This window comes from Symphalangus syndactylus, chromosome 16 (assembly GCF_028878055.3).
Source record: "Symphalangus syndactylus isolate Jambi chromosome 16, NHGRI_mSymSyn1-v2.1_pri, whole genome shotgun sequence".
In the NCBI taxonomy this organism is placed as follows: Eukaryota; Metazoa; Chordata; class Mammalia; order Primates; family Hylobatidae; genus Symphalangus; species Symphalangus syndactylus.
This window is the reverse complement of record NC_072438.2, coordinates 42892238-42917155: the sequence shown is the minus strand read 5'-3', so window position 1 is coordinate 42917155 and position 24918 is coordinate 42892238. Positions and strand designations below refer to the sequence as shown.

General features: G+C 33.4%; 1 protein-coding gene across 4 annotated transcripts in view; it reads left to right on the top strand.

Moving 5' to 3' along the window:
* Positions 1 to 24918, top strand: part of ARAP2 (ArfGAP with RhoGAP domain, ankyrin repeat and PH domain 2) — a 175142-nt gene that overhangs the window by 115902 nt on the left and 34322 nt on the right. For 3 of the 4 annotated variants that reach the window (XM_055246550.2, XM_063619467.1, XM_055246547.2), the window contains 6 exons: positions 1820 to 1925; positions 5465 to 5612; positions 7074 to 7142; positions 9651 to 9725; positions 12453 to 12570; positions 19070 to 19198. In XM_055246550.2, the coding sequence (XP_055102525.1) occupies positions 1820 to 1925; positions 5465 to 5612; positions 7074 to 7142; positions 9651 to 9725; positions 12453 to 12570; positions 19070 to 19198 (645 nt within the window). The remainder of the gene's footprint in view (positions 1 to 1819; positions 1926 to 5464; positions 5613 to 7073; positions 7143 to 9650; positions 9726 to 12452; positions 12571 to 19069; positions 19199 to 24918) is intronic. The other variant, XM_063619468.1, reaches the window with a different exon arrangement.

Below are 24918 nucleotides of genomic sequence, written 5' to 3'. Positions count from 1 at the left end.
TGTCAGTCTACCAGAATAAGGTAGTCAGCAGGGGTAGGAGAGTGTCAGAAAAGAACGCGTTCACCTTTCACTTGCATGTGAATTCTTTGAGAGTTTATTTGGAGAAGGCTTTGAATACTGGGTCAGGTAACCTTTAACTCCTTTGCTTTTGCAAACAGTGTGGTTCAGCCAGACCCTTCAAAAGTGGTCATGTTGGGCCTGAAAAGAATATACCAGTACTCTCTGAGTGAATTCATAAAACTCTTTTGAAGTACTGTATACCTGAGGTAGAGAATGCCTTATAGCTGTGTACCACCTATATTTATATGACATGCGATCTGTTCTTCTAGGAGGACTGTTAAATTATATGTTTAGTTGAATTGCTCATTGTATTTTCTATATGGCCTGAAATCTTTCCTGAGTTTTACTTTCAGTTTATTTAGCTTTATTTTAAAATATCATCTATTTTATAAGATGTGTGAAAATATGCATACTAGCATGACTTTTTGTTTTAAGCGTAGTAGTGTTAAATTTTAAGGAATAAATGTAAATTCTCCTACAGTTAGAAACTGGATAATGCGAGGATAAATGTTTGGATTATACTGGGAATTATACATAATTAATTTCCAGTAATGTCTTTGAATGTAATTTGGGTGTTTCCCCCTCTTTCTTATAGAGAGTCATCTACTGGTGCACTTAATTCAGTACACTCATGTGTATGGTTATTGATTTCATGTACAGGCTAAATCAGTACAAAAGAGATATCACTTGCACTTTTGAATAGTAGTGCACTTGAAAACTGTGTCATACAGAGTTTTTTACCTAGCCTGGGATCCTAATGTCCTTTACAAGTGACTTTGTGCTTTTAAGACATCATTAGTGTGCTGCTGATTTTCTGTGAATAGAAGAGGTGAGGCTAAGCAAGAAATAACATAGTCTTGTTTCTAAAGATAGTTGCGAATTGAGAGGAAATAATAAGTGCAGTCTCCTTGAGTTACCAAGTCAGCACAAGTGATTTATTTGAAGAATGATCTATTTCCACTTCAGGTAGTATAGGCTAAACTGTCACTGCACGCCCTCTACAGAGAGTCTAGATCTTTGGGGGTTCCTGTCTCTAGTTTCTCCAGATATTTGCCTTCTTGGAGTTAGGTGAGTGGAGGGTAATTCCTTCTCATCCTCCTCTCTATAAACCAACAAATTTCTTTTCACGACCAAAGCAGGAGGTATATCATCCTCTAAATCCAGATTGTAGTTATTAAGGCCTGGGCTTGACTTCTTCCATTGCATTCTCACCTTTTCAAAAGATTTGAAAGTACCCTTTACCTGCATCGAAGGGGTACTGTATAGTTCATAGTTCCAGAATGGTTCATAGCTTTGGAAAGATTTTTATAATTTCATGAGAAACAAAAATCAGAAATGTCATTTTCAAATACAAATGATAAAACATTTCCATAGCCAGAGTTAAAATACTTTTGGCTTAACTCTTCAGTTTGTACTCCAGTTTGAGTAATTGAATGTATTCCTGTTAAGTTGAAGTTCAGTATTCCATGAAGTAGAAGATAAAAAAATATAATCCCACCTAACCTTCTATTTTAAAAGTTCTTTATTTTAAATTACAAATTATAAGAACTAGAGCACATAGTGCTGGAATGTTATGTAAATAAATGCTTTTCCAGATTAATAGGCAATTACTTTAGAACTTTGAATGATTGTCTACTGAAACCTGATTGTATCACTTATTAAAATGCATTTGTTTGTGACTATTTTATAATACTGCTGATAGACAAATTCATAACATAGATAATTAGTTTAGATCTCAAGACTGTTTTTTTCCCTTCAGATACGCAAGATGACAAGGAAAGAATTAAAAAATATGGAGCATTTATACGTTCTCTTCCAGGGGTCAACCGAGCAACACTAGCGGCTATCATTGAACACCTGTATAGGTGGGTAGATGAATGAACTTTTCTAGACATTTCAAACACAGCACTCAATAAGTCATTATTTCTTATGTGATTATGAATCTTTCTACATATCATAAGAACTCACCTTGGTCTCTCTTTCTGTAATTGTCGCATTTACAGATAAATAGCACTGGGAATTTCTTAATCAGAAATAATCATATACAGTGTCCTCAAATGCATCTGATACATAAGCAAGAATTTTAAAACTCATTTGGTTTGGAAGCTGGAGAATAAAGGATGTGCAGGGACCAGAATTCTGTAACAAGAATCTGTCTGTGATGACAGTATTTTCTCATGGTGGACATTTCTTTATTATCAGTTTATATCTTACCTGAGCTTTATGTTTTGATATCAGGCTATTGATCCAGTGAGGAAATTTTAAAAATCAAAAACAATTTTCTATGTCAAGGCATGAAAGTCTCCTTGCATTTGGGAAGATATGAGGAATATAATGGTGACTTTACAAATGAGGTCTGAAGGATGAGGACATTTGAAAATAACCTTTTAAGTTAAAACTAGTTTTTTTTAAATCTTAGCAGGAATTATTACAAAAACTTAAATAAATATAAGTTGTGATTAAGGAATATATTGTAGCTCCCTGAATGGATGAAATACTCTCTTGAATAAATTTCTATAAAGCTGAATTTTGCTAAAAGTACCTTCTTTGCAGTCTCAATTTAGAAATCTTTCACAATTTGCATTCTTTCCTCTTGTTCTTTTCTTTCCCAACCACTACTTCTCATTTATGTCAGCTCCATTATTGTAAAACTGATTTTCTTATTGCATCATACAAATATAGTCTACATTATATAGTCCTATCTCTATGCCTATGAGATGTTGAGACAAACTTTAATATAGAGAATTTTAGCGTGCAGCATGGAATTATAGAGGATAAATTGAATGATTCCTTGTGTGTTATGGTCCAGGGGAAGCTTCTATGCTTCAGATTTAAAGGGATATGAACTGGGCATGAAAGAAGAGTATGAGAGGTGAGTGAAGGATAATGTCTGGGACATAGGAGTTCTAGAAGATGAAAGAGTTATAGTTGGCTGGCAGGAAGTTGTGGAAGGCTTTGTAGGTCATGCAAAAACATTTGGATTTTATCCTTTAAGTGATAAGAAGTAACTGATCAAATGTTTTAGGATAATAATCCCTGTGATGGTATTGTTAGGGAAGATGTAGCATAGGGACAGATTAACTAGGAAACAGTTTTGTTGAGTTTCTGGTGAGAAGACCTGGGGGAGAAGGGACTGGGCAAGCTGAATGTGGAACACTTGGAAATGTTACCACCTCGGAGCAGAGAAGTAAGGGAAGAAAAGGAAACACTATATTACACCTATTTTGTCCCAGAAACTAAGGCAGCCACTTAAACTAAAGACAAGAGAGGTGAGAAGTACCAAAGGGAATGATATTGCAGAAGGAAGTCTCAAGAAATGCAGGAATGTCCTTAAAGATAACGTCCTTAAAAGATTGAGAAGTAAATTTGGATGAGGACAAGTTGATTTAGCATTTAATTCAGTCCCTACCCTAGCTAAAAGAGCATTTCCTGCATCAGTAATATCCTCTTAATTCCATTCACCAGGTGTTTATCATGCACCACAATATGATTAAAGAGTTTCTGACTGTGAGATACTTAGATTCTAGTAACAGAGACAGACATGCAGATAAATGTTCCAGATGTTTACAGTTAAGTGTACTGTAAAAGCATAGACACTGTTTTGAGAGGAGAGTTCACAATTATTACATCCTCTTCTATTAAATTCCAGTTCCTTTTGCATCTTGCAAATCATGTGTGATGATTGCACTTGCACCATCTCTGCTATGCAATTTTTGTATTTTATTATGAATTCCCTACATTAGCATATATATTGCTATCATATTTATTCACCTTTTCTTGTAGCTACCTGAATCTGTGTTCTTCATAGATGGGAATGTCTAGCTTAGTCTTACTACATTCATTTGATGAAGTTACTATATTCATTTGATTGAGTGTGCCACTTACAGTTCTCATCTGTTAGTTTTTAGCAATGTAACTTTCCCTTTCTTAGGGATGATGCTTCAGGGCGTTGTTTTGTTTTTTTTTTGTAAACTTTTAAGTTCAGGGGTACAGTGTGTAGGTTAGTTACATGGGTAAACTTGTGTCACGGGGGTTTGTTGTACAGATTATTTCCTCATCCAGGTATTAAGCCTAGTACCCATTAGTTATTTCTCCTGATCCTCTCCCTCTTCCCACTCTTCACCCTCCATTAGGCCCCAGTGTATGTTGTTTGCTATGTATTCTCATCATTTAGCTCCCACTTATAAGTGATAATATGCAGTATTTGGTTTTCTGTTCCTGTGTTAGTTTGCTAAGGATGTTGGCCTCCAGCTCCATCCATGTTCCTGCAAAGGACATGATCTCATTCTTTTTTATGGCTGCATAGTATTCCATGGTGTTTATGTACCACATTCTCCTTAGTCTGTCATTGATGGGCATTTAGGTTTGATTTCATGTCTTTGCTTTTGTGAACAGTGCTGCAGTGAATATATGTGTGTCTGTATCTTCATAATATAATGACTTATATTCCTTTGGGTATATACCTAGTAATAGGATTGCTGGGTTGAATGATATTTCTGTCTTCAGGTCTTTGAGAAATTGCCACACTGTCTTCTACAGTGGTTGAACTAATTTACACTCCCACTAACAGTGTAAAAGCATTCATTTTTCCCCATAACCCCTCTAGCATCTGTTATTTTTTTTTACTTTTTAGTAATAGCCATTCTGACTATTATGAATGTGAGATGATATCTCATTGTGGGTTTAATTTTTTTAAATTACTTTGTACTTATTCATAAACAGTTTAATAACTCTTTTAAGACCCCAGTGTTATAGCCTACTGATTGAAAGAGTTGACTCCTTTGTTCATTTCTGTTCATTACAAAAAGCCATCCTTAGTTATATCCAAGAAAAATGTAATTGCATTTTAAAGTAGTCTACTTTGTGATAATATTTTATTTGGAATAACTGTATGGACACATGGGCCCAGATATTCCTTCTCATTTGATTTCCATTTTCTGGAAAATTTAGCCCAGCTTTGCACCTGGAATTTGGAACTGTCAATTATATGTCTAATGACCTACCTTTTTTGCCTGCTTTCTACGTACCTCCTGCCCCATTTCCTCCTCTTACGCTGCAGCCCCACAAGTCGTTTTATGCCATTCTGCAAGCATACTTCTATGCTTTGGCCACAGGTTGTTTTATAGTTTGCAGTTGTTTGAATATGGTCAGCCCTTTCTCTAAATCAACAATTAAGTATGACTTTGTAACTTTTACTAATCTGTTTAACAGTACTTTTTCTCATGTTCTTAACTAGATTATAAGCTACTTAGAAGAAAGAACCATGTGTTTTTAAGTCACCACTTTATCTTTTATATCAGAGAATTCCAATATTGGTGTGTTTAAAGATTGATAAACTGGCTTTCTGTTCTATGAAATTTCCAAATAGAAGTGTATCATAATAAACTATGCTTTTCTCTGACAGGGTTCAGAAATGCTCAGAAATCAATCACATGAATGCGCATAATTTGGCCTTGGTCTTTTCATCCTGTTTGTTTCAAACGAAGGGACAAACTAGTGAAGAAGTGAATGTAATTGAGGACCTAATTAATAATTATGTAGAAATATTTGAGGTAATTATTTTGTATCCTGCCCTTGTTAAAATGGTTATAATGTCACTATTTGCCAACAAATATATATGTTTTAGGGTGTTATTATTCAGATCTTTATTAATATTTAGAAATACATAAAATAAGGAATAGTCTTTTTTTAAATTATAGATACAAGTAGCTTTTAAGCTATAGTCATTATTTAAATTTGGTTGCATTTAAAACTTTTTACCATCTGATGTCTGTTTGACAGAATATTTCTATTTATAGGATTTTTGCATGTGTTTTCTTTTTCTTCATGTGTATGAATTATATCTACTTAGAAGTATGAAGTTATAAAATGAACAATTCATTAATAAATACCAGACTCTTAAATTCTGCAGTTGGAAGCCCTTTGGTTTTTTCTTTTGGTTGTGTCCCCAACTGGAAACAAATAACATTCTAAAATATTATTCTATGGCGTTTTACTAAGTCATCTATTTTAATTGGCTTTTTAATTTTCCATTTTATAAAGTTAATATTTTCATGTTTCATCAGAAAACTGTTGGAATAGGCATGATTTCTTGGTTCAAAGAAGTAAAAATGGAGGAAATAAGCCCAGAATTCAAATTGGTGGATTTGGGCAAAAGGTCCAGTTCTATTATATAACTAGTTCTAGCACCTCAATTTTGTCATTTAACCTTTTGAACATTCCCTTAAATGGTGTTTATAAGTCCAGTTGTTTTCCAGAAGTATGGCTATACCACATGAAGTCAAGAGGATTAGTGTAATTGGTTACCATTGTAGAGTTCTTACATTCTTATTATAATCACTTACCATAAGACAAGAAAAAGGAGCTATTTTAATAAAACAAAATATCACAGTCTGTATCTTAATTCACATAGGAATAGACACCAGATCGTGGGATTTTCTTTACTCTTTGATCTCCTCTTTACTACTTTCTATATGTGTCCACTGTTTTTGATCAATAGCAACTTCTTTGCAATAATCTGATGCTGAGAAAATAAAGATTTAGAAAAATATGATGTGTGGCTTTACATTCTGTCTCTATTTTCTGTATTTGTAGTTTTCCATTAATAAAATGGTTATCTTCATAGTTATGTCAAAGTTAAACTTTACCTAAATGATGGAAATTTAATAAGCACCTAATGAACATTTCAGTTTGATAAATGAGCTTTGTTTCTCAACCTACATAAACTTAAGCCAGTCATCAGATCCTTTGCTTAAGTTTCCTAAGAAATAGGACTTCCATCAATGCAATTGCAGCCTGAAGTAGTATCATCGTAAAATATTTTGAACTTTAGGATACTTTATCTTGTTGGCTTTATTTCCAACCTAGCTGTGTGAGGTTGTACTGATTCTGATGGCCATTCTCATTTATTTTTAAGTTGTTGATATTTAAATTCCTGAAGATTACATGAGGATGAGTGTCATCACTCTTCGTATTCTACATTATTAGAATGTCCCGAATTATATTTTAAACAGGTTAAAGAAGATCAAGTCAAACAAATGGACATAGAAAATAGCTTTATTACCAAGTGGAAAGACACCCAAGTGAGTAGTAATAGTTAGATCTCTAAAGAATTAAACAAAACAAAAACTTCCATTGTAAGTAAAGACATTTGCTGTGTGTATTTTCAAGTTCCTATTTTAAGCAAAGTAAAAGTAATGAGTGAAAAAAAAACTAAGTAAATTGGTTGTGTAATTCTGCAACCTGATACATATATGCAAAATATGTTAATGCAAATTTTTAAAAATAGAGAGAAAATCAGTTTTAATTTACCTTTCAGGGGTTTCTTTATAAAATCAACCTTTGTGTATAAAACCATGACTGAAAATGCTAATGGATTTCAAAGGAAGCATTTAAAACCAAAGATATACTTAGAGTAAATTGAAAATTCAGACAGCCTAGTGATTCCTTCTATTGTTATTTTGAAACTATAAATTATTTCTTATATGCTTTTGCTTTGCATGCTTTCAGATGATTGTATTAATGGAATGCATCTAATGTGATCTTTGTAACACATTCTAATTTTTGTCCTAAGTTGGCTTTTCTATATCCTGTCCTGTTTTCCTCAGTCATATTATACTGGATTTTTGTGTTCCGGTTTCACTATGCTTGTTTGGTGAATATCACTGGAATTTCTTAAGGTTAATGATTAATCATCCTCTAGTAACTGGGAGTTAGAGTGGATTCAGGGTACCAATATAAATGATAGAAATGGATCAGATGTGCTCTCTTTACAGATACATAATGAGGCAAATGCTTTTTTGTTAGTCAGACACCAAATTCTCCTCAGTCCTGAAACATCCACAACTAACTAGAGGAGTCACTGAAACTGTCATTCCATATAAAGAAAATAGAGGAAGGCCTAGATCAGTACTAATACTATGATATTAATGAATTATTTTCTCCATTTTGACCCAGAGTAATTATGCAGCTTCCAAAGGAGTTAGCTTTAACCTTAAAAAATCTAGGTCATTATCAATTATCTTAAATTCTCACTTTTTTGGGAGCGGGGAGGAAGACTTTAGTCATGAAATAAAGGATTGTGTGAGGCTGAGAGGTAACCTTTGGCCACACTATCTACACTGTTATTAAAAAAGTTTGAGTATCCTTTTGCATTTTTTATCTTTTATATTCATATTACAATAAAGAAATAAGTTTTGAATGCTTTCAGTTCAGTCTGTATATGTAAGTAAAAATAATAGTATTTGGAAAAGATAAGTAAATGTCTGGGAAAATCTGTTTTTTTACTTAAATTTTTCCTCTAATCCATTTAAAACTGTCTTCTGGAGTTTTTTTTTCTGACATTCAGTCTCTTTGTCTTACCCCTGTTTGAATTTCTTACCTGTTCTTCTTTTTTATTTCACTCTATGAGTTCTTTGTATTTACTTTTTTAAGTTTTTTTTTTTTTTAAACTTTTTAAGTTTTAAAATGTGTCCTTCCTGGAGAGAGCTGTTTTTGCAAACATAGTGAAAAGCAAAAGTGTCAACTGTGTCTTTTCCTTACTGAAATGTATCTGTAGCATTGAAAATCAGGAGGAAAAACTGGAAATAAGATTTTCTAAGCCTGTAATGCCAGAAAAATTAAGGAACTTTTTCAAAGTTCATCTTTAATGTTTTCCCCACAAGTTTACTCATTAGATTTTATGCTGAGGTGAATTTAATTTGAGAATGATTTCTTGATTATGATCTTTTTTATTTAAATCAGGTGATATTGTTTCTAATTGGTTACATAACTTAAGGGAACTTCTGAAAAAAGTTACTCAAAATATTTTTCATAGATTCATTTGGTTCTTTGTTAACCTTCTATACTGTTAATCTGTATAGTGATATGATATCGTAAGGCCTTTTCTTTTCAGGCTTACATCTTCTTCACTTTGTCTGTCTTTTGGGATATAATAATGACCTAAATTAGTACTTAATTCTTGGCCAAAGATAATTAAAAACTTTTTATTGTCTGCCACATTCCGTGAATGACCTCACTTTTATTTTTCTTTCTAAATTTATGTTATTTGTAGTTTTAATATAGCTCTGACCTAGTTTATCCTCAAAGTTCAATTTTCGGGCATATCTTCTCTTTAAAAACGTAGCAAGCCGTATTTTGCCTTTTAAATATTGGTATCATGCACACATTATAGCTTGAAGCAAAACTTCATGTGTTTCGTTTTCACCCCTCATTTTGTTTATCCTGTTAACGTACGTGCTGATGGCTCCTACAACTTCTGTTTTCGCAGCCAGCATGTTTCCATTGTAGCTAGATTCATTATTTTAGGAAAAATGTAAGGGTATTTGAGGGCACTAAGCTCTTGAGTAAGAGATAAAAAAGAAAATAATTGTGATTGTTGTTGCTGATTGTAACATTTGTGTAAATGCCTTGTCCTTAACCAAATCTGGAAATGGGCACATCATGCTTGCAAGCAGGGGAATTGAGCTTGTTTCATTCATTGTTATAAAATATTCAGAAATATGACTGAGGCTTTATAACTGTCTTCAGTCTCAAATGTGTGTTTTTACAACATATTTATCTGTGTTGTTTCTACCTCTGCCCTTTTCTAGGTTTCCCAGGCTGGAGATTTGTTAATTGAAGTATATGTAGAAAGGAAGGAACCTGACTGTAGTATTATAATTCGGGTAAGTTCTAAAGGTGGATGTAAAGAGGACTGTTGGAAGTCACAAATGTTAGCATTATTTTATATACTTTGAATTTTCCATTATTATATTTTATGTTACCTCTCCAGTTCAAATGACTGACAACATAGACTTTTTATACTGATATCCCCCAGGAATTCTGTATTTTGATCGTTTGGAAAGAGAACATCTTATGTGCTTTGGATTACGTGTTAAGATTTTCTTCAAGTTCTGGAAAATACTCCGAGCTTAAATACTTGTTCCTCCCCTTCCTAGCTTCCTAACGTTAGACAAGTTATTTGCTCTGAGCCTCAGTCTTCTCACCTGTAAAATGAGGAAAAATCACAGTATTACATCATAGCATTGATGTGAGGATTCAGTAAGATAATGCATGTAAAACCCTTAGCACGTTGCTCAGCATGTAAGTGTTTAATAAATATTACTACTAGTGCTGTTACAATTAATAATAATCTCTCACCCTTGTTTTCTATACTTTAGCATCCAATCTTCCAATTTATTTGAATATAACTCTGGGATATTTATTTGGATAACTCTTTTCTCCCTTGAGAGTACTGATCATTTGTGATGAATTAAAAATAGATGTTTGTCTGCCTTACAGATAGTAACTGATATTTCAGCTCGCTATTTGGGAAGACTGTTTTATTTGTATGAACAATAGACATTCTGCCATGTAACAGAAATTTGGCTTTAGCTACTTATCTTTTTTAAAGTCCAGGATTAAACAGAGTCACAACATTAGATATATTTTGATTTTAAGTTTTGTGTTTCTAATGATTATGAATTGTAACTATACACCATTAAGTACATTACTTAGTACATGAAGCTGAAATATTAATACTATAATTATAGGTTTTGTCTTTATGAGGCATTTGCCTTGCCACTCCTTGGCCATGTCATATTTCTTATACTGAATGCATAATGCTGATCATAAGAGATCTGAGGAACTAGTAAAGACCAATTAGCACAAGTTCATCACTGATGCTGGAGGAGGTATTCAAAGCTTATGACTTAAATCTATACGCAGGCTCTTTAATAGCGCATTTTAATTTTGTCTTCTAAAGTCACAACAGAAGTTATAATTGAGCCAAGTTCTTATGTTATCCGGTGTGTTTAGATAAAGGACTTTCCAGTTTCACCTATAGTAACTCCAAATGCTCTTTAGAAAATAACAAAAACTATTTAAAACCAATTACATAGGTTTTAATGCTTACGATTCTGCGAAACCCTGTAGTTACATTTATCTCTGCTAATTATTACCTCAACCCATGGAGGTAGATGAAGCAGGTGATGTTCCAAGTTTATAAGAATGGAAACTGGGAAGTAAGAATACTAAGGCCAGAAATACAAACCTGGGTCACCATAATCTCGACTGGACGTTCAGTATCCTGATCTGCATATTGTGTAGAGTGATAATTTCCCAAGTGTGGAGTTTTAGGTGTTACTAAAGAGGAGCTTTTGGTCTCTCTTGACGCAAGGAATAGAGTTCTGGTCTTCCTGTTTCAGACCAAGGTGCTTCCTGCTGCCTGTTTCACAAATGGGTTTCTCAATAATTTATTATTTTTTTAAGAAAGGGCTAGCCTTAAAAATATTGTATGTTCCTGCAGATCAACAGCATCACTGAAATGATTCGTCTCCTCCATACTGCTTGATGTTCTCTATTATTCCTAGATGCCATAATGTTTTTTTTTCTTTTAAGTTTATATTTCTTTGGGCTTTTCTGAATAGAAAATAATGGACTTAATTGTATAATTATATTCCAAAAAAGCACTAAATTTCATAAAATACAAAAGGTAGACTTTGTGAGTTACCTGCAGTGAAATAGGTTTTTTGTTATTTATGTATGTGCAGTATGCTTATGAGCAATTATGGGCGGGAGAAATGGAAACAAATACATATCTAAAGAACTTTCAGTAGAGACATCCTTTTACTGAAAATGTGCAAACCAAGGTGCAACTGCAATATTATAATGTTTAAAACATCATTATAACTAAATTCTAATTGAGGAAAGCCATTTTGCTTTTGGCCAGCATGCACTTAAAATTGGCATAAGCAAAAACAAAAAGAAACAAATAAAAAATTCCAAAAGTCCCTGAAGAGGTGATGTGCTTATACAGTGGCCTCAGGCTTTGGGACTTCTGTAGAACCGACCCCCAGGTTGGCACTGCAGACTCTGACATCCGCCCTGGAATCCTGGTTCCAGCATACTTTGGTATCCCACCATCTGTCACTTGGCATGGTAGGGCACACCACAGACTACCAAGACCCTGGAGCTTTTTGGCATGACTGATAGCCATCGACTGTGTGTAATTTAGAATCTAGGCTGAATAAACCAAGTCACTCTACACTCTTAATTATAGAACTGATGGGTAAAAAGTTTTACATTTAGACAACTGTTGGATTCATTGTCTGGTGAAGGTCATTCCACATGTAATTCGGTACATTCTTTCCTTCTGAGTGGTCTAATTGCTCAGTAAGTGATTAAAAAATTATCTTATGTCTATATTGTAATCTCTTTTTGTACTTATGTACATTTTATGGAAAAGATCTGAACATGCTGTTTTCTGTATGGGATTAGGGAAGCTGGTTTTAACCATGCTCAAAATAAATTCAAGATATCATTAAATGGTGGATGGGGAATATTATTGACCTAGCATAAGGCTACTTCTGTGTCTAACATGTTTTTTGAAAAAAATATTACTTCTCTTACAGATATCTCCTGTGATGGAAGCAGAAGAATTAACTAATGATATATTAGCAATAAAAAATATTATTCCTACAAAAGGTGATATTTGGGCCACATTTGAAGTCATTGAAAATGAAGAGCTAGGTAAGTGATTTTTATGCTAGGGATTCTTAAATTACTTATACTGTAAAAAAGTACTCTTTAAGACAAGACTTTATAAACATTTTATGTCTTAACATCTTGTTATGATTTCTTTTTACCTTAGTGCATGTGTTAATATATGAGTTGCCTTTTTATGATTTTACTCATCAAAATAATTATATTACCTTATTGACTATAAAAATACAGTGCAAGACTTTAGGTATCTCTTTTGCTGCCTCAGAAAAGAAGACCTTTGTTTATAAGGACAAGCGATTTGATTTGGTACAATATTCTGAGTGGTATGAATTACTGTTATTGAACAAGAACACTATTATTTAACAAGAACAAAGAATGTTGATTTAAAATATTGTTTATTCTATAAAATAATTTTAAAAGCAGCAGAAGCTTCATTTTTGTCTTTTTCTTTTTTCTGTCTTTAGTGGATCAAATATTTTGTTGTCTTTCATCTCCAAGATGCCTAGGGATAAAGGGAGCATTTAAAGCACCTTGACTACCCCAACAGTCAAGTGCTGAATGAGCTTAACATTTTAATAACACCATGTGGTTTCAAAGACCTCCAGAAAAAAAAAAAAAAAGATACAGAATGTCTTTGTACCTTCACCATCTGTCTGGCTGCTACCTTGCTACCTACTAAGGTCTTGGGACACTTTGGAGTATAGCTGCCAAACTGCCAAAAGGAAAATCTTGCCACCCTCAAGCTTAGGATAAAAATTAAAATTCAATGTTTAAAATACCCCATAGTGTGTTATTAGGAGTGTTGCAATCAGTGATAAAATGAAATGGGATTGTCAGTACTTTGTCTGTATGTTTGTATTCCTGTATTATGATTGTACACAATTCTTTAAAATTTAAAATGTTTCAATGTTATTTTTAAATATACACTGCCAAGACCTAATGACTATGGTACTTTGATGTCAGTTCACAGTGTCTCCCTCAATCGTTCTCAGTCCTCCTCATGTACAGAAATACCCTGGCAAATGACTCCTGTTACCCACCAACTGTCAAGTCCCCAGATTCACATCTGGGTTCACTTTACCTAACCTTCTATGGCATTTATTGTTAATGACTATTCCCTTTTTATCTGATGATCTTCACTCTGTTTTCCATAGTGCCTGGATTCTCTTCATGATTTTCTGATCATTTTACCTCTTTTGTAGATTCTCCTTATTCTGTTTTCTGGGTTTTCCTTGCTGCAACCTCCTTTGCCATCTTTCCTCATGTTACCTGTGTTTTATTATTATTAGATAATCTCTTCTATTTTTTGTGCTTTGCTAACATGTATGAAATGATGTTTCCCAAATATACCTTTGTTCTTCTTCCATCTGGCTCACACTATTACCTCTTTTAAAACCTAGACTAAAAGTTTTATTGTACTTTGTCTCATTTCTCTTTATAGTACTTATCTTCCTGATTTGTACTTGTCTGTTTTGATGGGGGTTCCTTGGAAAGTAGGAACAATCCTGTTTTTTTTTAAATATCTAGTGTCTAGCATAGTGCCTAGTATATGGTAGCCATAAAATCTATTGAATAAGTGAGGCATGATTTTGTATGACTCTGTGGTACAAGGGTGACAAAGTTTTTTATTTTTCATCTTTGTTTAATTTTAAAGAATGGGTCACTTGGTTACCAGCTTTATTATATTTGTACATAAAGGTTGACTGTCAGCATTATTGCCAGAAATATCTTTCCACGTTGCAAATTGGTTTACATTGTTCCACCACGTAAAACCCTTTTATTATTTCCTCATTGCATATTCATCCTTCACAAACTACGTAAAATGTCTCTTCCTTCATGATGTTCTCTGATTTCTTATCATTTGTTTAAAAATCTATAATACTGTATACTATATGACTTATAGAATAGTAATGTGTATATACCTGGTTCTGCCCTAGACTATACTTTTTTTAGGGCATTTACCATGTCTTTTAGGCTTTATATTTTTGACTGCTTCTCATAGTGCAGTTGATGTGGATCAAACTCCACAAAAGCCTTTTCAACTGAAGTGGGGCAAAAAAGTAGATGCATTCTGGATCTGAGTGATATGGATTGTGGTTCCTGGTATAGATGCATCCAAATGTGGGAGGCACATAGACAAAGATCTCTACCTGTAGATTAGGAACCGTGAAGAGATCTCAAGGCCCTGTTTAGTGTCTGGACAGATGATTGTCTCCTACACGCTTCTATTTCTGTTGCTTTTTAAAAGTTTGATAGCAGAATACTAAATTGTGGGTTTAGGGGTAGGCATCCCCTCCCTACCTCCCTTGCCCTCTCAAAGTTTGAGTACACTAAAGCATATCTGTGTGCCACTGGAGCTCTGTATCTCTGGCTACTGGCCATCCTAAGAGGAGCAAGCAGGTGGATGAGGATAGGAAGTAATTATATATAGCTAGAAGAGGGGTTCCATTATGCCAAGAAACATTGTTTTGAAATTTTATCTTGAGCGATCAAGGGATGTTTACCCTCAGAATGACTAATTATAAACTTGTATGTGATAATTAGTATATAAAATGCTAAGATTGAATTGGATTTTTTCTTATTTTTACTTCTAATTAAAATAAAGTTGTCTTTATGCCAAGATATCTAAAAAACTAGGAGACATCAAGTTTTGATTTGTGAATATGTCAATGTATAAACAAAGAAGTGTGTCATGTACACCTAGAAAGAATACACTTAGAGTTAAGAATTCAAATTTGGCATGGTCTTAATGTTTGGTTAACTGTACAAGTAGAAATTGCAGGAAGAGAAAACCTCCCAGAGGAATAATGGTAGGAGAGCAACTAAAGGGCCTGTGGTTATGTGGGTTTACTGAAGCCAGTGGAACGTGTGTGTACCACATGTTGAAGGCTTTATATCTAGTAACATGCAGGGAAGATAAAGTGAAATATGAGAAGGAGATAAAAGTAAAGGCATAGGTAGTAAGAAGGTTGTAGTTGAGAAGAATGTCAGCCAGGCAGTTGGTGTGTTTTCTAATGTAAACATAAATCCTCCAAGTAATGCAGTAAAAAAATGAATGAATTAATATATAATTTATAAATATGCAAGCCAGAGTGCTAGATTTTAAATATCTGTATATTTTAAAGCAGGAGTTCTCTATATCCAGTGTTTCGTTTGTATAATAAATATTTGGTAATATTCCCTTTACTGTCTTGAGGTAACCTATTGTACTCATTAAAAATTAATACCCTAATTAAAATATAAAAATAAAGGGAATATATGCATTATTAGCATGTAAATGCTGGGAAACTCCTATATGCCTGAAGATGATGAAAATAGATTCTTAAACCTGTAAATGGAATCACCATGGATGTGGCAGATACTAATTCAGATTGCTATAGTGGTGTACATTTTTTTTTTTCACTTAAATGATATTTCACCATTACTGTCGTTGGTGAGATGGTGCACAACTTTTCAGGAAGTTCTGACTAAAACAGCACAGTCATCGTTTTTTGTTTATATGGTAGTCAGATTCATGGGAAAATATAACCATTTAAAACATTTTAATATTTTTGACGTTTTCATTTTATATTACATTGGTATGAAATATACATTAAGCTGAGTTAGATTCTCTTCCATAAGAGCCAGTCATCCAAAATATGCTATTATTTTAATGCTTTACCTTAAATCCGAACCCATCCTCTGCCAATGTAGACCCCTTTACCCTCTAGGTTTTTCACATCTTGAAAGAAATTTAACTGCTGAAGGGCCTCATTTAAATAGGCTTCACTGAGAGATCCAAGTTTGCGAAGCAGTTACTTTTTATGCAGTAATATCAGAAAAAGATGGCCTTGTTTCTTCCTCATACCTACTATGATGTGGAAGATCTGTTTATTTTTTATTAGGATTCTTTCTAGTTCTTCTGACTGACACATAAACTGCTGTTATCTTCTGATTATGTGGACAGGGCAGACATTGTTTTTCACTTTGCATATGTTACCCAAGAAAACAAATTACATGTGAGAAAACCGTCATGGGAAGACTTACATATGTGTCCAGAATAAAATTAACTATAATAGTTAAGATTTTGGGCTTTAAAGTCAGATAGATTTGGGATGCACATCTCTGTTCCTCACCTTAACCAGCCATGTGACTCGAGGCAAGGGGCTAAACCTTTGTGATCCTTAGGTTTCCTTACATGCGAAATATGAGTAATAATATCTAGTGAAGCGTGTTATTGTGAAGTTTGAAAGTGATAACTGATTTAAAGCATCCAGTATATATAATGCCTGATACATAATTGTTATTCCATAAATGGCAACCATTACTGGGATCAATAGTGTCTCAAAGCTTGAAAGTAGTAGGCTCAAAAGGGGGAGGGGGGAGGGATAGCATTAGGTGATATACCTAATGTAAATGATGAGTTAATGGGTGCAGCACACCAGCGTGGCACATGTATACATATGTAACAAATCTGCACATTGTGCACATGTACTCTAGAACTTAAAGTATAATTTAAAAAATGTATTTAAAGCCATACATAAAGGGAGAGCCTATTTTATAATTAGTTTTACCTTCATATACATCTAACTTCAATTAGAAGACAACAAACTTATGAGTTAATTAACAATTGAATTATAACGTTGGCAAATTGTGGGCAGTTATGATCTTTGCCCAATCTTCTAGAAAATTATTTGAAGAAAAGTAATATTGACATAGCACAAAAGATTTTATCTGGCTTTATGATGACTCATTTTGTCTGTGAGTCTTTCTGTTAATACGTTTTTTTGATTTATGGGCCATCAAAGAAAATAAATAATTTGTCAAATATTTATTGAGCATTTATTATATACTCAATACTATGCTGTGAATAGGGGATATATAATAGTAAACAAGATGTATATTTGTCTTCAGGATGTATGGCCTAGTGGATTTTTTCTTTCCTTCTTTATTCTTGCCATTATTATAATGAGTTAGCTTGCTCCAATAAGCACAGAATGCAGAATTGGATTTCTCTTTACTGGATAGGGAGCAAACATCTGGTAATTTACATTGGAAGCAGACAATTTATTTTCTTATCTGAAACTAGGAATTGTTGATGACTTCTGATATGATATGTTCATAGCAGGGGAAACCAGTATTAGGGAGGATGCGATATATTTATTTAAACTTGTGATTTTATTATCAGTCACATTATGATGGATCATACAAGTATGATGCTTTTGATATGCTCTTTCCTGTTTGTCTTTAGCCTCATTACTTCAACCAAAAACAAAAAGCTCAAGTGGTGTGTGCTTTATGTTTTGGATGGTATGAAAGAGTTGAATTGACTTTTACATAGCTACAACACTAGGAAAGCAGCATTGACATCTTCATGTCAGAGCTTCTTTTCTTATTATTTCAGTTGTGCTATTTTCAGTGTACTGAGAAAAAGTTTGAATTTCCTTTATTCCAGCATATGTTTCTATTGCTACATTTAATTAACTGATTGACATATTTTGATCATCAAAAACTTTTCTGTGAGGCTTTGATTGTAATTCTAAAACTTGTTCTTTTTAACTCTATGCTAAGAATATATGCTGCATTTAAAATTATGATTGCCTAAATCAAAACGTGTATGGATGAATATTCTTCAGAGAGATATATTGAAGATGTCATGTAATTTCTTGCTAGTTGGCCTATTATGTCAATAGTTAATATATAATATTGACACATAATGTTTTTTATATTTCCACTAGTAGTTAAATATAGATTATTCAGTACTATTTTGTAAATGATTTTAATGTTTTCTATAGAAGTTATATTTTATAATTTTATATTGATTATGAAAATATTAGCTATGAGGAATTCACTAGTATTGATCTAAAATTATGAGTTTGATCTTGTTGGGATAAACAAAGGATTATGAATAATTTATGATTATTATTTAGTAATGGACAATATTAAGTTTGTTAGTCCTTTTAAAACCATTTAATTGCATATAAAAATAAGAAGGTTTCCCTAAACAAACCAGTATGTTACCTAAAAAAGAGGATGGAGGATGGGGATGGTGGTTCATGCCTGTTCATCCCACCACTTTGGGAGGCAGTGGTGGGAGGGTAGCCTGAGCTCAGAAGTTTGAGGCTACGGTAAGCTATGATTGCACCACTGCACTCCAGCCTAGGTGACAGGGTGAAACCCTGTCTCGAAATAATAATAATAATAATTATTATTATTATTGTACAAGAGGTAGAATTTCTTTTACAAAGGGTAGAATTCTGAGATTTTTATCAAAAGTACTTCTGATTTTTAAAAATAGTTCAGTAACAGGTATTCCTGCATGATTAATTTATGTAGTAAATGTTATTATGTGCTTAATAATTTTCTAGGTCTTAGGATATCTTTTATAAAGTCATAGTGCTATTACTGTATAATATAACATAAGATATGATTGTGTATAATGTTGCCTACAGATCTTTTCAAGTGGATTTTTTAAAATTTATAATTACAAAATAAAAAATTGTTATCTTCATATATTTTCCATTTGATTTGAATTTATTTTTTACAGAGCGTCCTCTTCACTACAAGGAAAATGTACTGGAGCAGGTGCTTCGGTGGAGTTCATTAGCTGAACCTGGCTCTGCTTACCTGGTGGTGAAGAGATTCTTAACCGGTGACACAATTAAACACTGCAGTGGTAGGTGTCATTACTTCACATTGCAGCTATGATTGAAAATTCAAGTGGTTAAAGGGTAATTAATATGGCACAAGTAATATTTGAAAATGTGAAAAATGAGTAGCTAGATACAGAATGAACTGACATGGTACATATATAAGAAAGAAGAATATATGGACAGGAAGATATTTTCCCAATGTGTTGCTCTGTGGTAATAGTTGGCTAATTTGATTGTACCAAGTTCAGGTCTTTGGAAATAATAGTTTGTTTTTAAAGGTTGTTTACCATGCTTATGCTTATGTATTTTCCTCAATTTTTAGATTGAGGGCAAGTCATCTCCGTGAATTACATTTACATTGGAAAGCTTTCTGGGCATTAAAGGAATGCTAATTATATAGGCTCTGAGATAGAGTGCTTGCTATATATCTCACATTTTTGTGATAAAGTTGGAAGATAAATGCTTCCAAAATAAAATACTTCCAATAAGAATGCTTCCCATCCAACTGGAAGGAGTTAGTGCGCATGTAAGGTTAATTAAGTAAGTTGGCTAGTACAGCGAACTATATAAGACCATTTCTGAACCTCTATGAGATCTCAGAAAATTTTTATTTTGAAACTTAATTATTCTTCCGTTGTGTTGTTGTCAACTGAAAGATCAAAAAAACAAGCCAGGATTGTATACGATCCAACTCAAAAAGCTAAGGATTGAAATTTACGATTACTTTTATGATTAATATTAATAATAACCATTATTATTTCTTAATCGCATATCAGCAGAGCTCAACACACACTAAAGCTCATTTAAAGTTTTTTTTAACTTTCTTGTAAGTTATATTACCTTTTGAATTTTACAAATGAAGGGAAGAGCAACTCAGAGAACTTAAGTGATTTGCCTTATATTATTCAGTTATTAAGTATTGAATTGAAGAACTGATTGGTGTTCCTCCTAATTTAATCATGTGAAAAAAGGTGGGGAGGATGGTACAGCTCTTCAGTGCTGTAAACCTACTCAGTATCATTGCAGATTCTCTAGTTAATAGTCGTAATTCAGAGCTCTTAATTGTACCAAAGCTTATCATATAAACTTCTGATTTAATGACACTGTCTTTTATATCTTATATACTTTTACTTACATGGAAGTACTTTTACAAAATGCAAGTAGTATAACAACTTTTATGTCATTGTGTTCTAATAAGCATCTAAAAAGCCAAAACAGATACTAACTCTATACTGTAGAAATGTAGACTTTCAGAGACCGTTATCTTGTTTGAAATTTTTTCATGCTCTTACATGTGATTCTGACCATATCCTGCCTGTGCCTTCTTATGTTTGCAATAGGATTTCTCTGTACTCGTGTGTATGCACATGTATGAATGCACATGTCATAAAGCAGTGGCTCTCAGCTAGGAATGATTTCCCCTCCCTCCCCTCCCCGCCCACAAGACATGGAACATACAATGTCTTGAGACATTTCTGACTGTCACAACTTGGAGATTGGGTAGGGAGGCAGGGCTTCTGGTATTTAGTGGGTACAGACCATGGGTCAATGCTGATGTTGAGAAACCCTAATTTAGATAATCTGTGATATCTGTTCTAATTCGTGAATTCAGCTATTCTTTCGTTTTCTTTCTGTTGAAATTTTTCTTTGCTTCTTTTCTTCCGATATTCCTCTGAAATATCTCTAATTCTCCATGTTGCAACATGTTTAAAACCTACACCTAGGCATAATACCTTTGCTGTTGTGTGAATGCTAGTAGGTTGGCTATATGAAAAAAAAAATAGGTAAGAATTAGATCCTAAAAGGCTATGTTATAAGTGAGGGTTCTGTATGTCTGAGGGTAACCCAGAACAAGTTCACCATTAAATGCTACTAATCTTCAGGGCATGGCTGGCGGTGGGTAGCAAACAACCCAACAAGGTGTAGATTGTGCTGGTTTGGAGCAGTCATATCTGAGTAAAACCTTTGGTGTGTAAGGGCAAGAAGAAATGGTACAGTGACAGCCGGTACATTGGCTGTAACCACAAACTGGGTAGGAAGATTTGGTGTTTTCGTGATGTTCCACCTATCCCATTACATCTTCTAGATGGAGATATGAGTGTGTCCTTCTGTTACAAAAGCATCAAGCCTCTGTGAGATCTAGACAAAGCATCTTGTAGAAAAAAAATAGAGAAGGACTAGAGAAGCCAAACAGAAGAAAGCAAGGTGGAGGCTTAGGTGATGTTTCAGAGATTTGGATGAAATATTCTTTGGTTTGTGTTGTTGTTTGTTTTGAGATGGAGTCTTGCTGTGTCACCTAGGCTGGAGTGCGGTGGCGTGATCTCAGCTTACTGCAACCTCTGCCTCCCAGGTTCAAGTGATTCTCCTACCTCAGCCTCTTGTGTAGCTGGTATTATAGGTGCTCATCACAATGCCTGGCTATTTTTTGTATTTTTATTAGAGACTGGCTTTCACCGTGTTAGCCAGGCTGGTCTCGAATTGCTGACCTCAAGTGATCCACCTGCCTTGACCTCCCAAGGATGAAATATTCTTTGGAGTAAAATATCAGTAAACTTCTGTGTCACTCTCTTACCCACTTCAAGTCTCTTAACAGGGTAGGATCCATAAAACCTACCTCTGTCCCTGAACTATCCCTACTACCTCATTTAATCCAATAAATATGCATCTTGTTATTGTACCAGGAACTTTGCATGAAAAAAATAGTGTTTTAAAGGAAAACCATCAGCAAATACATTAATTGGATCATTTCATATTTGTAGTTATGTAGTCTGATCAAAAATAAGAGAACCTATAAAATAAATGTCTAAAGTACTCATTTTCTAGCCCATAAAATTTTTATAAGTATTGAATTAGAGTTTGATTTATATTCAGATTGTAAAAGCAAAATAATCTCTTTCATTATGGTTGGTTCTCCTTTTGTTTGAATTTAAGCTTGCCCTTTTAAGGAATCTGTAATATTTTTAAAAAATCAATTTCTTAAGTCATGATTTTTTCTTATAGTTGTGACTTAAAGCAGCCTCAACTTTATTAATACCTCTTATGGGGCATACTTTGTGATAGGCTTTTGATAATTTTGGTATTCAGTATAATTTATTTTTGTCTCGGCAAATGTCTCCTAAATCAATCACAATGACTACCTACTCCAGAGTTTTTGCTGCATTTCGTTACCTCTACTACACCTTAAAATTGGGATCTAAAAGGAAAATAATGAAAATAAATCAAATATGATTTCTCTGTCAGTGTGTTAGCAGATAAACTAGAATCATCTCAGAAATACTCAACTGTTCTTTAAAGAAAAATGGGAATAATGTTACAGATTTATTTTCCTTTCTTAAGAATTTCTTATTCTAACCTGGGGCCAAGTAGAAATCATCAGAATTTGAAAAAAAGGTGGGGAGCAGTTGGTTGCAACCACATTTTTTCTCAGTAATAAATAGCTAATATGTTAACATTTTGTTAAAAAGAGTTGCCCTATAACATCCTTTGTACCCTACACCCCCACACTAGATACCTAGTTGCCACAAATTTTACTCTGTCCCTACATTTATAATTTCTGTCTGTCTGTCTACGGCTTGCATTTCATTCGTTTTAGGAGTTTTTTTCCTGATATGTGGAACAAATTATAACCATATACTTTGCTTGACATTATGTTTTCACCACTTCCTTTTAAAGCAAGAATGTTATATAAAAATTTGCTAAAATTAAGGGGTTTTAATTTTCTCAATTTTCTTTCTTTATCTGAACTATTTAAAATGTGGACTTCACACATAAGAAAGAATATATTTTAGAATCTAGCACTTAGTTTCTGCTCATTCATTTAAGGTAAGGAGGTAACATAATTTACTTTTATAGAGTTAGATAGGAGTAAGTACATTTTTTGTTGCCTCTACTTAAAAATTATTTGTGTGTTTCAAAGGCATTTGATTTCTTAGGAATATTTTGTGCCATTGCCATTATTGTAATAAAGAGCTAACTAATTTGAAAACAAAGGTAATAGTCCTCAATTTTTTTCTACTCCATATATTATGACTGAACTATTAAGATAGGGAGAATGAAACTTCATTTACATTGCTATTTAGACAGTGTCATAGCTTACCTAATTAAACCATTATTTATTATTATTATATATTATACTAAACTTCAACATATCTATCACAAGCAAACCATAAATGTATAGCTTCTGTAAGGCTCCAGAATAAATAATCTCAAGTTGCATAAGTCTTATTTTAAGCACCAAAGTTTTTTGAAAATTATCCCAATAGAATATGATACATGAGAATGAAATTTTAATGATCTAAATGGGAGAGAAATACTTATATGTAAAGATATAAGATGTAACTCAAATGCATATTTCTTTGAATTTCTAAGTTTAGATTGCTGTATATGACAGATGCTGTGGAATTAAATTTGCATTAGAATAGTGTAATTCAAAATGCAACCACTCCAAGTAAATTCAGACCTGGAAAGCTGAGCCATTCACTATCTATGAACTTAAAAAAAAAGACAATTTCAGCAAATATAATACAAATCCATAAATTTACCTAGCTGATATAACTTACATTTCACTCCCCATCATGTTTTCTTAAAGCCAAAGATGTACAAGATATTAAAAGTAAGACCTAGGCCACTTAAATTGGAAATTTTTCTTTTTTTTTTTGAAATTGATGATAGTCACTGATATTTACTATGGAGTACCAATTTCCTGACATTTTCTAAAATATAATTCTGTGGTGAGAAACCCTATTGGTAAATTTGTATTAACTCTCTGTATCATGCAGTAATCTATAGAAAATTTAAGGTATTTAAATTTAAGAGTTTTGTTAAGCATTATCTATACCCAGAAAGAACAGAAATTCTAAATGTATGACAACTATTGAAATATTAGAGTACAAACAGCATGAAATAATAGACTACTCTAGGTCAGGATGTTTATGAAGAGCTTTCAATCACAGAAAAGTAGTTCAACTGGATAATTGTAGACATCTCTTCTTTCACTGAATGTGTCTTATTCAAGGAAATATCATTTCTTAGTTTTTCTTGTACATGCTATCCTTCTTTAACAAGGCTATATTTTACTCTTTTACTCACTAAAAGTACATGTTGAATAAACTTTAAAAATATATAAATATATGAAACAGTTTATAACTGAGCAAGTACTGACCAAATTTTAGAGGACTGCCAACTCACTTTTATCTAGGTAGTTAGAGAATGCTTTCCAGAGTACATATCATCAGATCATTACCATGAAAGCTGGATTGTAGTTCTTGGTATTTTGGTTTGGATAACTCCTGGGATATTAAGATAGGGAGACTAGAAGAGCTTGCTGGTTGGGAGTGATGGATGGAGCCACAGAATTCAGTTTTGGATGTGCTGAGCTTTAAGAGTCTGACATGTGTTTGAGGATATATGTCTAGAAGGGAACTAAATACCTAAACCTAAGAGCTCATTGTGTGGAAAGTGGTTTTAGCCTTGGCAGAATACTAAGTCATGCAATTTTAGTGTGAGAGTAAGAATATCAGAGACACAACACCAACATTTAAAGAACTGATGTAGCAAAAGAGGCCCTGTGAAGGAACAATCAGAAAAGTTTCAAGAAAGAAAGAGAGCAATGCCACGTAAATTATCAAAGGAGTAATTTTTAGGAAAAAAGAGTGCTTGACAGTGTAAAATGATGCGTGAAACCAAGAAAGGCACCTGGACACGTATTGTTATTGTGGTTGATAGTGATGGTGGTCATGGTAAT